The sequence below is a fragment of the Trachemys scripta genome, chromosome 11, assembly GCF_013100865.1.
Source record: "Trachemys scripta elegans isolate TJP31775 chromosome 11, CAS_Tse_1.0, whole genome shotgun sequence".
Classification (NCBI taxonomy): domain Eukaryota; kingdom Metazoa; phylum Chordata; order Testudines; family Emydidae; genus Trachemys; species Trachemys scripta.
The window spans coordinates 53,686,693-53,704,157 of NC_048308.1; the positions used below are offsets into that span (position 1 = coordinate 53,686,693).

A 17,465-nucleotide genomic window follows, 5' to 3' on the forward strand; every position below is an offset into this window, starting at 1 on the left:
TATTTGAAATATCTTTTGACTGACCTTTCCAGAATGTACTTTGGATGTTGTAACCAAGAATCTTTGATTGGCTTCATTTTTATATTCTTTTCATTCGTGTATCTCTTGTCCTCTTCACCTTTGTCAGTATCTCATTCAGAAGCAGTGCAGAACTGGAAGAGACACAGTATACAGATAATTCATTCAGACCAGCACAAGTACATTCTTTTTGTACCATGTGTGTTTTTAAACTAGGGGCCTGAGGTTTTAGACACAAAAACATATATGGTATTGCACATAATCGGTGTGTACAATTGCCACATAATTCAGGTTATGAACACAGTTACCCAGGATGCGTGTGCAATCACAGTAATTGCATGCATAAGTGAGAGGTACAATTGTGTGCTTTCCTCTTTAAAAAAAAAAAAAAATAGCAGTAGTCTTGCCTGTGATTAACAGGAAGGAAGGATGTGCTCTACAGTGATCCTGCTGAAAGGTTAGATCCATCAATAAAAGTGTTATCAGACAGAGCAGCATGTTCATGGAAATCTTGCACATTTGTTCCATATTCAGTTACCTAAGCAAGCCACTTTAATTAAAAAGGTGACATTTTGATTTACAACCATATAGTTTCATGGTTTTGTTTTGATTTTGCTCTGCCTTAGATTCCAGAAACTGCATCATTTCCCAGCTCAGTGAAGAAGCAAAAGTAAGTTGTAAACAACTGTTGAGGGGGAAAGGGTTGATTTTTCTCCTTTTTCTAATGTAAGAAGCAAAATACAAATGTACCTCAGTCCTGACTTGCAGACCCTCTGTAATTCCTCTCATGTTCAGGGACTGTTATGTGGGTAAGATTGGATAGCGTCTTTTTTATGTGAACAAATGCCACTCAGAGACTCAAGGCTAAATAAAATTAAAGCCACTGTAATTCTGAATAAGAACGTCTACACGGGCTTAATGTGGTTCAACTAATCCATTTTTAAATTCACACTTTTTAGTTAGTTTGGATTAATTTTTCTGAATTCCCTGTGTAAAACAAGCCCTTAAAGGCTACTAAACAGTTAGCAAAACAGGGATTAATGTCACAAGTTATGTGCCTAATCTAGGTTTGTCTTTGATTTTTGGAGGTATTTACTACTATGGGGAAGGGCTCCTATCAGTGAAGAGTCCAAAGTTGAATGCAAAATTCCAAGTGTGGCTGCAACAGGGTCATAGAAAGAAGCTATTTACTTTCTAATCCATTATTATTATTTATTTTGTGTATTGTGGTAGTGTGTAGGAGCCTGAGTGATGTAACAAGACCTCCTTGTGCTTGGCACTGTACAAATACAACAAATAGTCACTGCCCCCAATGAGCTTACAGTCTGTATGCAGTCTGTGTCTATGCAGCCCAAACCTGTGCTTGAAAGTAAAAAGGTTTTAGTGATGTCAAGGCTTGGTATATACAAGTAGTGCTGCAGCAGTGGTGATAGATGAGCAGATGTAGAATTTGTAGCAGGAGGAAAGTTTAGGGTAAAAGATGATGCCAAGATCACTGACAGTAAAGGCAAATAGGTGTTTTGAATTGATATGAGGTTGTGCTTTACTATCCAAATAAGGAAAACACACATGCAGAAAAGACTAACTGGAGTCTCATAATCTTGGCTAGAATTGGCAAGGAAGTTTATATTAATGGAGCCCAGTCTGGAATCTGCAGGTGCTTAGGTAGCACTGTTACAGGCTAACCAGCTCTGTTAAACAAAAGGTGAGAGACAAATGTGAAATGCCCTGAAATTCTTGGCTGTATGATGAAATACACTGTTTGTTTTAACCTTTTCTCATGGAGAAATTCTGTTTGATTCTTCCCTTTAGAATGCACAGCTGTCTTTCAGCAAAGAACATGAGGAAAATGTGCAACTACGATCTGAAATAACAGCTCTGCGAGAGACAGCAGAGAAAGTACAGGTAATGAAAGTAGCATCTCTTACCATATCACGGAGCTAAAATATGGGAGACAGGATCTACAATGACTAATTGAGTGTGATTCTCACATCTTGGTATGCCTCCCTGGTCTGGGGTAAAGCTTTACACAATGAAAGCTGCACAGTCTGCTTGCTGAGCTGGTGACAATGAAAAGGCTTCAGATACAGATGTTAAATATGAGGACTTAGTTTCTTGATGTTGTAATTTGAAATCCCAAAATATTTGCTTTAGTTTATGGTCTCTGATTTAGCCACGATTCTAACATAGGCTTCCATTCTTGTGGCTGCTTTTATGGATATACTTAGACTTCTAAGAAGGCGCAATTTCTACATATTGAAAAGGTATATTAGGGCTGATTCTCCATTACTTGAAGACTTTAAATCAAGACTGGATAGCTTTCTAAAACAGATGTGATCGCTCAAACACAACTTATTGGCTTGATGCAGGATTTACTGGATGTGTTATTATGGCCTGTGTTAGGCAGGAGACAAGATGATTATAATGGTCCCTGCTAGCCTTAGAATTTATGAAAGACACTTAATTGCTGCTTTAGTAAAAGCAAGATGTGCTGCAAAATGTTTGGAGTTTTTGGCTATCTAATGCTCTCCTTCACTTCCATCCTGTACAACAGTTTTTCTGTTTAGCAGCAGCTCTCCAGTGAAGTGAATGGATCTTTAGAGTCTTGGCATTTCTGCAGCACTGCCATAGTGTAAATTGTAAAGAGATGTCCCTTACAAAAAAGCATTCTGTAATGATTTTATCACAGAGCTGAGAATAACCACTCACAAAACTAAGTGATTGGGCAACAAAATGGCAAATGAAATTTAATGTGGATAAATGTCAAGTAATGCACATTGGAAAAAATAACCCCAACTATACATACAATATGGTGGGGGCTAATTTAGCTACAACAAATCAGGAAAAAGATCTTGGAGTCATCGTGGATAGTTCTCTGAAGATGTCCGCGCACTTTGCAGAGGCGGTCAAAAAAGCAAACAGGATGTTAGGGATCATTAAAAAGGGGATAGAGAATAAGACTGAGAATATATTATTGCCCTTATATAAATCGATGGTACGCCCTCATCTCGAATACTGCGTACAGATGTGGTCTCCTCATCTAAAAAAAGTTATACTGGCACTAGAAAAGATTCAGAAAAAGGGCAACTAAAATGATTAGGGGTTTGGAACGGGTCCCATATGAAGAGAGATTAAAGAGGCTAGGACTCTTCAGCTTGGAAAAGAGGCGACTAAGAGGGGATATGATAGAGGTATATAAAATCATGAGTGATGTGGAGAAAGTGGATAAGGAAAAGTTATTTACTTATTCCAATAATACAAGAACTAGGGGTCACCAAATGAAATTAATAGGCAGCAGGTTTAAAACAAATACAAGGAAGTTCTTCACGCAGCGCACAGTCAACGTGTGGAACTCCTTACCTAAGGAGGTTGTGAAGGCTAGGACTATAACAGCGTTTAAAAGAGAACTGGATAAATTCATGGTGGTTAAGTCCATTAATGGCTATTAGCCAGGATGGGTAAGGAATGGTGTCCCTAGCCTCTGTTTGTCAGAGGATGGAGATGGATGGCAGGAGAGAGATCACTTGATCATTGCCTGTTGGTCCACTCTCTCTGGGGCACCTGGTATTGGCCACTGTCGGTAAACAGGATACTGGGGTAGATGGACCTTTGGTCTGACCTGGTACGGCCGTTCTTATGTTCTAATACCTAGATCTCCTGATTTCCCATCCTGTATTTTTGTCACAAGGCCATCTTTCCCTTCCTGGAGAAAGGCAAAGGGCAACCAGCATCTAGACAGTCCTGCAGGTACTGGTTCTAGACAATGTATTTTTTAAAGTATAGAATGGAATCTGGTCCTTTGTTCTTGCCTCGTGCTACTTCAAATACTAAGTGTCATTGAGTGAATCAGGGTAGAGCTTCAGTACCATTAGCTTTGCTGTTACTGGTTTGTGCCAGTCTTACAGCATTTTTACAGCAGCACACTTTGTGACCCTTCCACTGAAAACTGGTGTTATCTGAACACTTTTCTCAGAGGACCTGGTTATAGCAAAGGTCAGACTGACCTTCAAAACTGCAAGATGATGGGGGTAGAGGAAAGAAAAGAAATTGATAGGGTTTTAAGTGTTTTTATTTCTACTGTAGAAAGTTTGAAATAAAACCTGTGTGTTTTCCCTTCTGTAGGCCATTAATGACCAGTTGACCCAACAATGCTCAGAACTGAGTACTACACTTCGAAGCGTTTCCATGGAGAATGCTAAACTCATTTCAGATCATCAGGCCATGCTTAAGGTATACAGTTCACAAGTAGGCTAGTAACATAGCCAATGTGAAGCATCTGTGGCTCAGAGACCAGGAAGAATAGATGAGGGGAAAAGCTCAATAAACCAGTTACATCCAATAAAATATTTTATGGAATAAGACTCTGAACTGTAGTCAGCTTGACATAGTTGGTTTTGAACACTTGGTATCAAACCCCAATAAAATGTAAAACCATGTTATAATTCTCCATTCTCTTCCTGCTCAAATGACAGGCAATATCCTTGATAAAATGAAAATTAATGTGAGAATAGGATCAGTGCACAGTTTGGTACCCAGGAGTGTTTTTAATTGACTAGATCCAGTCTTTCCCCAGGTCACTCATTCTAATATGGATCACCTTCTGGAATTTATTCGCTCTTCTTTTCTCCTTGCTCCACACAGTTCCTGCCTTCTCTTCAGTGCAGAACTAGCCCCTGCTCATTCTGGCATCTATAACTATTTTTCTGTCAGCCAGTTGGTGTCATCAGAGAATGGCACAGAGCATTCTTCCCTTGGAACAGAGAATTCAAAACTTAGACTGATAGCAATCTTCTGGGACTTGATTCATTTCTCAAAGATTAAGGACTTCACTATTTTGGTTTGATGGGTCTCCAAGTATTTATTTAAAAAAAGACATCATCAGATTGATGATTTTTTTAATTGACTAAAGAAATTCCAGTTTATGGTTGGATACCCTTTAAATAGCAAGTACAGATTTTTAAATTACCAAAAAAAAAAAAAAAAGTGTTTATGCTCTCTTGCATTGCTTAGAAGGGTATTTTGGGCACCACCAAACATTTACATTATTTAATATTTTTATGAATGACCTGGAAGAAAACAGAAAATCATTGCTGATAAAGATTGCTGATGACACACAGAGTGGGGGAGTGGTAAATAATACAGGCTAAACAGGGCACAAGCGGACAATGTGTTTCCATACAGCCAAATGTAAGGTCTTCTTCTAAGAACAAAATATAAGTCATAGTTGCAGGAGGGGGGAACTGTATCCTGGAAAGCAGTGACTCTAAAAGAGATGTGAGGGTCGTGGTGGCTAATCAGCTGAACATCAGCTCCTGGTGTAATGCTATGGCCATACGCTCATGCAATCCTTGGATGTATAAACAGGGGGCTATCAAGCAGGAATAGAGAGATTATACTACCTCCGTATTTGGCACTGGTGCAATCTCTACAGGAATACTGTGTCCAGTTCTGGCGTCCACATTTCAAGAAAGATGTTGAAAAATTGGCATGAGTAGTGTTATTCTATCCAGTACTAAGAGAGGATACAGAAATCCCCGAACTGACCAGGAGAGAACACTTTGGTTTAAATAATAGCTTTGTGCCCTCTACCAGTCTTTTTTTTTTTTGCTGAAGACCTTTCCATAATTCTTTGAGTTTTCACACTGACATTTCCTTTCCGTCTTTAGGCAGAACAGGAGAGGATGACTCAGAAACTGCTGGAACAAGACTTGCTGCTGGATGCTGCACGTGCCAACATTATAGGAGAGCTGCAAAGCATACAGAACGAAAAAGGCCAACTTCAGAAAGAGCTGTGAGTGAGGAATATTCTAAATCTTTATCCTTTGATCTCTTCTCCCTTGTGTACTAGCCATCTTTGGTGTGTCCTGGTCCCTGTATCTCTCCAAGCCTCCTACAGGCTCTACTTATTTCCTGCTGGCTGACACTTAATCGGGACTTTTGAACACAGTAAAACAGGTACCAATAAGCATGTCTGGTATATAACGTAAAATCCATTTTCTGTTCACGACAGAGGTATAGAACTCCAACTCAGCTGTTTCCTGTCTCACTTACACAGGGAGGCCTTGCACACGGAGCATGCTGGCTGCAGACAAAAAGCATGCCTTGCCGAGGAGATGACAACCACACAGAAGCTGCTCCTGGAGTCTACTATTGCTAGACTACGAGGTGAACTGGAGACAGCACTGAAAGAGAGAGGATCTCTACTAATGGAGAAGGAGAGTCTTCAGCAAGAGGTACAATAGATATTTTACAGTCTCTTACACTTTTATTTTAAAAGTTTATCATAGTAGAAGACATTTGCATCTACTTTGCTAAAATTCCCATCCTCTCCAGTATTGGTCCCATGGTGAAGTAGTATAGTCTCATATTCTCTGCAAATGTGGAAAGATGGGTTGGAACATAATCTTTGGCCTCCTCCCATTCTGATGCTTTAGTGTCATGGCAGACAGCATTGGTGATATGTCTAGTAGTGGATGGACATAAGAGAGTAGATTGCAATGTAACAGTTATGATGTTGCCTTGCCCTGTCAGGGAAGGGAAATGAGGAAAGTGCCTTGTTTCTAATTTCAGGGTTGGTCTTGTGATCCTTCTGTCTGAGATGAAGTGCTCCATCTCTCTGTTGGAAGTATTAATGGATCTCTAGGGTGGATCTAGTAGAGTCGCTTTTTGGCTGATTTTAAAAGTGACTTTATTTTAATTCCTTATTGCAGATGAAGAAAACAGCAAGTGATGTAACACAGGAGAAGAACAAACTGGAAGTGGAACTAACTGGGAACAAGGTACTACCAAGTACGCATGGCTTCACTCAGACTTCTTATTCTATCCCTTCTTTTGGGTTGGTATCCATAGTACAAACAGTGTTAACTGAACCTGTGACAGGGAGGTGAGAGTTTTCTTTAGCACTGATGTTAGTGATGCCGATGGATTGGAAGGGAGACCTGAATCTCTGGACTGGACTGTAGGATTGCATCTGCTTTAGCAAACTTTACAGCCATAATTTACCATTGGTGCAACTCTTTTGACTATAGCAATGATTGTAGCTGTGGTGAGACAGAACTCAGTTGTTTTTACAGCTATATAATCTGTGGTTAGACTCACATCTACACTACAGCTTCCACCATTGCTGGAGGTTGGTGGTCACACGAGACTAACTGTTCCTTAGGGGTTGAATGCACCACCTCAACAGCATTTTCAGCCCCCACTGAATTTTGAGGCCATATGTACTTATTTTCTGTGTAGCTCTCTCAAACCTGCATAGCGTGGAGAAATTAAAGTTTGGATTTGTGATGTATACTTGAGTGTGTTTGCAGCATAGTTACTGCTGAGCTTACCTGACAGGTTAACTTTTTGGGGAAGGCTGAATCACTAGTGCTGAAGGGAAGGTAAAAGCAAGTAGCTCTGGGTAGGAGGGCCTGTGAATAATTCACACACTTGGGGTTGAAATTTGGTCCATTGATTTATATTGCATCCAAGACACTTAAGGAAAAATCCAATTCCAATCATGTCTTTTGTTTTGAAGCTAGAAATGGGTGCTATGAGATCCACACTGCAGAATCTGGAGAGGGAGAACAAGAGACTAATGGATCGCTTGGCGGCACTGGAACACCAGCAGGTAACCTGAGATTTTCAGTCAGCGTTTGTTGGCCTGTGTACTCTCGCCTTCAGTTTGTTCTAAAATAGGTAGGTAACCCTAGTGTTCTGACTGGTAAGTGACTATGCTAGGAGTCAAGCTACAATCTGAAATAGTTTGATCACATGATATTTCTGTGCCTAGTTTCCAAACTAATGGAATGTGAGAGAGGGGAGACAAAAGAATAAAATAACGGCTACATGTTAATTTTGTTTTCAGGTTTCCATTTGAATTTGTTAAAGAGTGAAAAATGTTCATGCTATGTGGGAGGGAATTTATGACTAGCTGAAGGGACCACTTATGCTATGGCTACACTTGGAGTTAGGGGTGTGATTCCAAACTTGTGTGGATGTACCTGAGCTAGTGCTCCTCGGGCTAGAGTGCTAAAAATAGCTGTGTAGCTGGGATAGCATGGGCAGTGGCAAGCAGTGACACAGACTAACTACCCTGAGTATGTACCCATGGGGTCCTGAAGTACAGCTATATCAGGGATTTTCCCATGGGTATTCTGTTCCATTATGTAGTGTAGGTGGGACTTTAGCCTGCATACACTGTAAGATAGAAGATAGCCAGCTACAAGTCAGTTAACACTTCTGTTGGTACTTTGAGATGTCATTTCTGCTGTCTTTTTTCCTATCCTCTCTCACTGTTGCTGTAGCACTGAAACTTGACCAGTGCTAGAAACAGTGGAAGTCTTAATGCAGACCAGCTGCAGAGTTTTTACCACTGTGTCCTCCAACTGTACCGAGCAGGTCCAGATCTCATGGTAGTAAAAACAGTCTATGCTAATTGTGTCAGAGTGAGAGACTTTCAGAAAAACTTCATTGTAAATAGGTCCTCAAATCAGGAAGCTAGAGAAAGTTCAGCTGAAACCGCTTATGAATGTCTGTCATGTGGTGATCAAAATTAATTACAAGATAGTTAAGTTCTTTAAAGTTAAAATATAATAAGGGACAGTTTATTTACCATCTCCCCTCCACACACAAAATTAGCTTCACAATAATTAATCACTCATAGGGTATGAATCAACAAAATGTTCTGAAGCTTAAAAATAGTTCATCTCCATAATTTTCCAATTCTTTGTTCCTTCTGGTACCTGCTCTCACTCTGAACCATTTTTTTGCCTATGACCCTTGCCTTCTCCACTCTCTGTTCTTTGCCAATTCCTTTTCTCCTCCTTTCCCTCTTGCCAGAGGACAGGTTCTTCTGCCATTCACTTTCTTGCTGCCTGTGCTTAAGGTTAGGCTCTATGATCCAGGGATTGGTCTAGATCAGGGATAGGCAACCTATGGCACATGTGCCAAAGGCGGCACACGAGCAGATTTTCAGTGGCACTCACACTGCCCGGGCCTTGGCCATCGGTCCGGGGGAGCTCTGCATTTTAATTTAATTTTAAATGAAGCTTCTTAAACATTTTAAAAACCTTACTTTACATACAATAGTTTAGTTATATATTATAGACTTATAGAAAGAGACCTTCTAAAAACGTTAAAATGTATTACTGTCACGCGAAACCTTACATTAGAGTGAATAAATGAAGATTCGGCACATCACTTCTGAAAGGTTGCCGACCCCTGGTCTAGATGGTTGAGAACCAGTGTGTGCCTGCTTCTTCCTATAGGCTGGCGTAGCTTAGTACCAATGTGGTATGACTACATCTTTCTGCTGCTCTGTTTCACTTGGTGAGAACTCTTGTTCATTTTTAAATGAAAATCTGGACAAAACAGGAGGACAAAGGTAGTGCTAAAACTTGAAGGGGAAAAGTGCTAAACCTCAGGGAGAGACAAGATGCTGAAGCCCAAGTCCATTTTGGCTTGTTTTTCCTAGGAGAGTGTGACCTCTGCTCTTGTTTTCCCAGTATGCTCAACAGCAGGTCGAACAGGTTCTAGCAGAGCTGACGGACAGTAAGAATAAACTGGCCTACGACAAAGGAAAGCTTCAGGTACCTGATTTTTGCCTTTATTTCAGTTTGTTCAGAGCAGGAAGAAATCCTTCTGCCCAGCTGATCCAGGATTATTTAACCACACCTTCACTATTACAGTTGAAAAGAAGTTCTTGTATTTCCTTCTGCAGATGTCATTTGTGCAACAGCTGCCAGATATTTTTAAGTAGTTTGGGATTTAAAACCGTCTTTGATCCTAGTCAGACCATTTATTGCCTTTAGGTAAAAGACTGGGTTGTGATGCCTCACTTATTACAGCTATAGGATTCCGGGTAAACAAGTCACTGGATGTATGAAAATCATTGAGTAATGAGGAAGGAAAGGGAGGCATTCTAAAGCAACACGCATGTTAAGAAACCCTTGTCAAAGAGAGCCTGGGAGTTTGGAGTGTCTTAGATAAGCAGGTTATTCCAAGGGGTAAAATAAGAAGGGAACAGACAGCATGGTTATAAATATAGATAAAGAAAATTAAAGTAAGTGCACAATAGAAGGGGATGATGAAAGCGAGATATTTTCATTTCTGAGTTGCAGATGGGTGCCTTAGAATTTGGGAAAGGGGTGGATGGATTTTGGGGAGCTTGTGAAAAAACAGCCTAGAAGAGACCAGTGGAGAGAATGGTGGCTATTTACATGGTGAGACAGCTGCATGTTTGTGTAGTGTCACTACATCTGGTGATTATTGTGGAGGCTTTAAAGTCTTGATAGACCAGCATGAGATGAGCAGCTATTCAATAGGTGTGCAGTTTTCTCAACCTCACTGCAGCTACACAGAGGGCTGTTCCTGAGTCCCCAGGAGTGGTCATTTGCTGCACACCTCACCACTCCACATCTGAAATGGTTGACTCTGCACCAGAGACGGCATGGCAACTCGAGGCCAGGAGTATCTTGTAAAACACTGAGTGATGAGGGAGGAGTTTCTTACAGGGGGAGCAGCTTGTTCCCATTCTGCTTGCCACAATGGGATGAGATGGTTGGTAACAAACTCCATATTGGTCTTTTGTTGATGAGTTGGTGGCAAGGCACCTCCTATCTATCTATCTATATCTTTGAAAAGTGGCAGTTGTAGTATCTCCTGGATTGTGTCAAGGAGATTCTTTTCTGCAATATAAGGCCTGATGTTAGGAGGAGGTATATTAGGAGGCCTGATGTTAGGAGACTGGTATCCACTTATGTTTTGTGCTCTCATGGTTCCTGTTGTTAGTCTCATCATTAGATTCAATTGTACATCAACTAGCTTTGTGTGGGGAGAGTTTGAGACCACACAGGAGCCCAATAGTCTCTAACCAAGTAGCAAAGAGCTATTGCGAAGCTGTGCGGTGTTTGCGCATTAGCTCCCCAAGCTGAGCCTGCAAGCTTATTGAAGAAGCCATTTCTTTTCTTAATCTTCTGAGCTACTTTGGAGAGGTAAGTGTGTGAGCTAGAATTACTCCTAAATGTACTGATGATAGTCATAGGTGAGGAGCCAAGACACTATACTGAGCTTTATATTAAAATGATTCATCCTGTTTTAATTTTGCCTTTATGTGAAGATAAAGTGAAATGACTCTCCTGCTGCTCCTCATATTCTGAGACTTTGCTCAGTGTTAATTTCTTTTAGTTTTACAAACACTCTCTCGCTCTCTGCTTCTCTGGCTGTCTCAAGCGCATTCCTCTCTTCACTTACTAAATAGGTGCATTGAGATTTATGCTGATTCTGCTTTTTCCTTTAGACTAAAGTACAGCAGCTGGAGGAAGAACTGCAATCTCTTGCAGATGCACATTCAGAGAATAGTCACCTTCGCAAGCTGAATGCAGCCTTGGAGACCAAATATACTCAGGTACAATCAAACTCAGAGGATTCTTCACTTCTCAGCGTTGGAGTCAAACTGCTCCCCTCAAGAACATCAATAGCTTAATACTAACTTTTATTATTATAAATTACAGGTGAATGTAGAACTTGGCTCTGTCAAGATTAACATGCAAAGGATGGAAGCTCAGCTGAAGCAGGTACCAAAACAACAAGGCTGTTTTCCTGCAAATGTTATGTGTGTGTTTAGGGCTGGAACTTGCCAAATCGGTGGGATTGTAGGAATTTTCATGTCTTTCTACTCCTGGCTCACAGTAGAGAGTATAAATTGTCACAGATTATTTGGTTGCTTTTCTGGGAGGGGAAAAAGGAAGAATGCTAGATCAGGCTAATCTGATCTAGATCACTTATTTAATCTTGTTAGGAACAGCACAAACAGGGGTTATGTTGCACTGGGCAGAGGTACCAAGCTTGCATGTTTTATTAGGTGCACTAGGCCATGTTTTCTGCTAGTCTTGTTTGGATGTCTGAGAAGAAACAGAAGTCTGTGAGTGCCAGTTTAATATTGCCAATTAGTTCTTGGTCAGAGAAGGAAATCCTTTAGATTCTTAAAGAAAATTACAGTTTATAGTAGCTGCCTTAAAGTGTGTTCTGTTGGGATGGATTGCTCCTAGAATGGTGAAGGAAAATGCTCAAGTTGTAGGATATGCAAATAGTATGTGCCATGCTAGTTTGCACTTCAGATTAGAGAGGCAGGATGCAGCAGTGATTAGGATGGGAATCCTGTAGCGCAGTAGGCCTTGGTTCAATTCCCTGCCCTACCACTTACTCCCATGGGCAAATAAGTCATCTAGTCGTCATACCTATAATAATGCTGCCCTACCTCACAGGGATGTCAGGGGGGATAAATACTGGAGCTGGGCAGAAAAGTGTTTGTCAAACAAATGTTTTCCCATCCTGAATTAGGATGACTAGCTCAAATTTTCGCAAACCAAAAATCCAACAACAAAAATGTGGTTTGGGGCACTCAAATGTTTAGAAAATCAAAAGTTGTTTTGAACTTGAAAACCAGAATTTTCAAATTTTTTTTCAAAAACTAATTTGAAAAATTCATCTAACTTAACCCTTTCCTGCAAAAAGTTTCACTTTTGACAAATTGGAATTTTTTGACAAAATATTTCATCAAGCAATTCCCAACTAGCTCTAACAGATACTTTAAAGATTGTGAGACAGTCTGACATTGTGGTAATGGGAGCCAGAGATTCACACCAAAATACAGCAAAATCCACTATCTGAATGCCCTCAAACTTTGGGAAAGCAATTTACAAAGATAATATTAAGTTATCTCCATTCTACAGATAGGGGAAAAGTGGGAGACACAGAAAGGTCTCACAGCAAGAGATTGGCAGAATCATGAATAGAACCCTTAGAATGTTCTGCCTCACATGACGCAAGATTAAGTTCCAGATGGTGAGCTGTTACATTCTGCTTGGTGAGGTCACAGTGTATAATATGATCAGAAGGGGAAAGGCATAGTGACATTGCATATAGTTCTAATGCTGTACTGGTGAGCAGTGAGGTCTCGGTGCTAATAAGATATGAAGGGAAACCACACATATTTAGCTTCCCCAGATAAGTTGCTGTGGAAAATTTGGGCTTGCAAAGTATTGGGAAAGAAAACTGAAAACCCCCCTCAAATTAATCAGAAATAGTAAATGATGCTTTAAAATGGCTTACACGGTCTTTATAAAGTAATGCAGTGCAGGGATAAGATGCAGTATCTGAGTGTGGCCTCTGTTGTGTCTTCAGTGGGATAGACATTTTGGGGGTAGTTTGTTACCTTACTGTGCGCTCTTCTGGTTTTCTTTATTTCTTCCTTTTTCCCTCCTCCCACCCATTTCTGTCTACTTGGACTGATTGATTTGTTTTGTAGCAACAATGCCACCAAAAAGAAGAAAATCCTCAGAGAGGCCCTGGCAGCAGAAGCCCAGTGTTCATTACATTAGGTCAGATATGGGTGGTTTGGGAGAGGGAGCTGCAGGCTTTGGATCGCATGCTTCTACCGTCCATTGCCCTTCACACCGGGTTAATTTCATGCCGGGTCTACATTCAAGGAAGTCTGCTTCTGAATGTGGTGACTGTCCTAGAATCTCTCTGAGGACTTTGTTAAATGCTATTAAGACCATGGAGGAAAGACTGGAGGGTAAAATAGATGTCCTCGCTCCAAGGCTATTGAAAGCTGAATGGTCTGCAGAACTTAGTGAAGAAGATTTCCGGATGGTGAGTGAAGACTTTGAAACAAACCAGCAGGGGTGCCCAGCCTATGGCCTACCAGAGCATTTCATAAGGCACATGGCCTGTTTCAATACAATCTACTAACAGCGGATTCATTAGCATTTTGTCATCATGTGCACATCATTTTAGTTTACACAAGTGTATAAATAGATAATACCGAACATAGAAACAGTCTATCCAAATACACACAAAAGAAGCTGAACTTAAAATATAAATCAATACAAGTGACTTTAAATCTTATTAAAATATCTAGAATCTGTTTGGCCCATACAAGTTTGTGCCTAGGTTTACATGACCCTCCTGGCTAATAAGGTTGGGCACCTCTGAACTAGATGATGGAAACTTAAGGCAGTTTCTGGGGCACTAATAATTAAATTGTTAGCAAAAATTAGGAAATACTGGAAAATAGCAAATACAGGTGTCTTTGGGAGCTTCTTGTATAGAAAGGTGCAAGCTTAGTTAATGAAGTCCACTTAGAAGACAAAGTTTTCAGACTGAAATTATTTCTGATTCTAGACTTGAGATAATGTAGTTATGGTCCTGTCTGAATTGTTGATGTAAAAAGGCCAGACTACCTTCTGTATATTTAGTTTGTTGGAAGACAATAATCAGGTTTGGTTTATAATGGGATTGGGACAAAGGAAGCCCTCTGTGTTCTAAATTGTATCTCAGTAACCCAGCTGAGAAGCTTCGAACTTGATTTACAAGTGGACGTTTCAAGGAACAGGTAGAAACAAACTTTGAGTTACCCTGGGTGACACAAAGTAGATCACCTTTGATTTTGAGAAAGCCAAAAGTATTTTAGTTTTAAAGGTTTTTTTTTCCCCTTGGGAAGCAGAGATTGGAGAATATTGTGTACCTGATACCCAGAGGACGTCAATAAAAGTTATAATTTTGGAATAAAAAATAGTAACTGGCTTATTCTGGTTCCCATTTTTTGGACAATATGTCAGGAGTTTGGCTAAAAAAAATCTCTTCTTTTCTGCTGTATCTTTTTGAATTACCTATTTTGTGTTCTCTTTTAATATTAAAACAAGTGGTATACCCAGAGACTTGTTCCTATGCCTAGAGCTATAGTTATGGCTGGCAGTATCCAGAGGAGTCTCATGAAATGTCAGTTATTTGTGTTTAAAGTGGCCTTTGGATTTTGCAAACAATTGACTTGTCCCTCCCTCCTCTCTGTTACAAACTGTGGCTTAAGGATTGTGTTTATTGGGAGATTAGTGAGCAGCGGCTCTTTTCTTGCTTAGTCTGAATTTCTTATTTCATCTGATTTTAATTTTGTCAGATGTTATGTAAAATATTGCAGATCTCTAATGATAATAAATGTAACAATTAAACAGTAACGTGGACTAAAATGAGGAAATGCTTGAACTATGTATGATCTGCAGTGAGAAACCATAATGACTATCGATAAAGCGAGCACCATGACTCTGTACATTGTAACAAATATTTAAAAATCCATTAAACTAGAAGACTATTCTCTAAAAATAAAACCAAGGAAATAAATCCTATCAATAGATTCAGGAGAAAACACATATGCTTGTTTTACTGCTACTCATGTTTAATTTATTTTAAAGCTTGGATTCTGAGGGAAATATTGGATCTTTGTTTCATAAAGTCAAAAAGAGGTTTAATGCCCCTGAAGGAAAGTACTGCAGCCCCTACTGGGGTTGGAGTTTCCAGTTCCATCTCTTTATCTCCCTCACAGAGGCCGGATGAGGGGTGGCTGTTTCTTTATAATGCTTGTTTTGAAAAATAAAATCTCTTGTTCTAAATACCAAATCAAGGTGTCTAGATTTCAGGACATCTGGACCATTTCGCTGGTAAAGTCCCTCCACCACCTTAAATTGTAAACTATTAGAACCAATTCCTTTGATTTGGAAAACTAAAATTCACCCTTTTCCTCTGTCTCTTTGCAAAGGCACAGACCACCTTTGAACACAAAGAAGAAGAATTTTCTATGGCAATCAAGTCCCGTGATGAGGCATTGCGAGAGAGTCAGAAAATTAAGGGGCACATGGAAGCCATGGAAGAGAGGGAGAAGCAAAAGGCAAGGAAACAGGATTTTTCTTTAAAGAGGACAGGATTTTTCTTTAAACGAGACAAATCTGATATAGTCTGGCTCAGATTCCAGCACAGCAAATTTAAACCTCAACATAAGTCTTATTAGCTTGTTGATGTCTACATGGACAACAGTGCTCCAATACTGGTTCTGGAATGTGTGTAGAATACTGACTCCTGAGTCTCAAGGTGCTGTACAATCCTGTATGATGGTTTGCAGTATTATGCAGCATTCAACTGATAGTCATTGATAAAGTAGGCAGTTGATGCCAGCAACATACAGGTGGTAACCAGGGGTTAATATTTACTTATAAAGTTCTGTATCAGCAATTGGGACTTGATTCTCCTCTTACATCAGTGTAAGTCAGAAGTTACCTTGAAATCAGTGGAGTTAACACTTATGTAAATGTAACCCTTATTTAATGTTGGGCCCTAAACCTTTGAATAAGAGTGCAAAACAGAGTCTGGCAGATGCAACATAGTCAATGTGGACTTCATAGTGGACAGTACCGCAACATGATATTAGAGTTCGTATTCCACTCTCTCTTGTGCCCTATGCTGATGGGAACTGAATGCCACAGAGGCAGCATGTTCAACCAGTGTTGGTAAAGTTGGAGGGGTTAGGGCTGGCCCTCCTTAGCCAGAATGACAGGTTCCTTTGATGATTACACCAAAGAGTGGGTGGGAAATGGAGAGGAATTCTGGAGAACTTTTCTCCTCCCGGCACACCTTCAAATACAGGTTGAAGGAGATGTTCTGATAATTGGGCCTACAAATTTACCCTAATTGTGAGGTAAACTTTAAATAGTAAGTGAAAGTTCATAAGATGTCACAAATCATAACAAAGGTTGATGGGAAAAGGTACAAAAGGGAGACAGACTGAATTAGTCCATTAACCGCTCCTTTTTGGAGGCCTTAAGAAAGTGACTTTAGAGAGAAAAACTGGCTACTGGCTGCCACTCTCACTGTCTCATGGGACTCGGTCCTCCTGATCCTGAGAGATGTCCTGACCAGGCCAGAGAGAGGGAGCCAGGTAACACTGCCAGTGGTTCCAGCAGAATCCCGAATACCATTTGGGATGTGAGACTTCGTCTCCCCACCCCGCCCAAAAGTACGTGCTTTTCCTTCCCTGCCTTATGGCTTCTTTCCTATCCCCCCTCCGTTTTCCTGCTGTCTAATAAAACTCTGGCTTAGCTGGCCAAGATTATATTTTGTAACATAGTGGTAAGCCTGTGACCAGAAAGAGGCAGCTAAATGCAATGCCCTCCAAAATATGCAATGCCCTTGATGCTGGTAGAAGTTTGCTAGGTCTCGGAGTGAATAAGACCAGGCACTGTGCCTGTGTTTTTCCAGCAATGAAGTTGCAAGTGAAAGTCAACACCAGAGACAGAAACTTCATTTTCTATCTTTGCTGTTCTTTTCTCTCTCCTTGTGTTTGTCTTGTTATTAAAGTCCATTTCCACTACCTAAAAGATAAAACAAGAAGAAGAACTGCTCATACCCATCTCTACTTACTACTTTTCTTTTCCCCAAAAGGACAATTATTACCATCTTTAATACCATCAGACAAGGGTTTTTTTCTTTCTAAAAAACCTCTTAACTAAAGGGAAAGGAAACAAGGGATGTTGTTGAAATGAAAGCCTTATTTGATACTTTTTATTTGAAATGCCTTAACTGTTTCCTTCTTTTCTTTATCTTTAATAAAAGGCTAAAAGGATTTTTAATTGTGC

General features: G+C 40.1%; 1 protein-coding gene across 7 annotated transcripts in view; it reads left to right on the forward strand.

Moving 5' to 3' along the window:
- CCDC150 (coiled-coil domain containing 150) overlaps positions 1-17,465 on the forward strand; it is a 44,103-nt gene that overhangs the window by 15,861 nt on the left and 10,777 nt on the right. For 4 of the 7 annotated variants that reach the window (XM_034785757.1, XM_034785760.1, XM_034785759.1 and 1 more), the window contains 11 exons: positions 645-688; positions 1,831-1,923; positions 4,141-4,248; positions 5,685-5,809; positions 6,074-6,251; positions 6,729-6,807; positions 7,542-7,630; positions 9,507-9,590; positions 11,300-11,407; positions 11,514-11,576; positions 15,596-15,724. In XM_034785757.1, coding sequence (XP_034641648.1) covers positions 645-688; positions 1,831-1,923; positions 4,141-4,248; positions 5,685-5,809; positions 6,074-6,251; positions 6,729-6,807; positions 7,542-7,630; positions 9,507-9,590; positions 11,300-11,407; positions 11,514-11,576; positions 15,596-15,724 — 1,100 coding nt within the window. Of the gene's footprint in view, positions 1-644; positions 689-1,830; positions 1,924-4,140; positions 4,249-5,684; positions 5,810-6,073; positions 6,252-6,726; positions 6,808-7,537; positions 7,631-9,506; positions 9,591-11,299; positions 11,408-11,513; positions 11,577-15,595; positions 15,725-17,465 lie in introns of those variants that run through there. The other 3 variants (XM_034785758.1, XM_034785761.1, XM_034785763.1) reach the window with 3 other exon arrangements.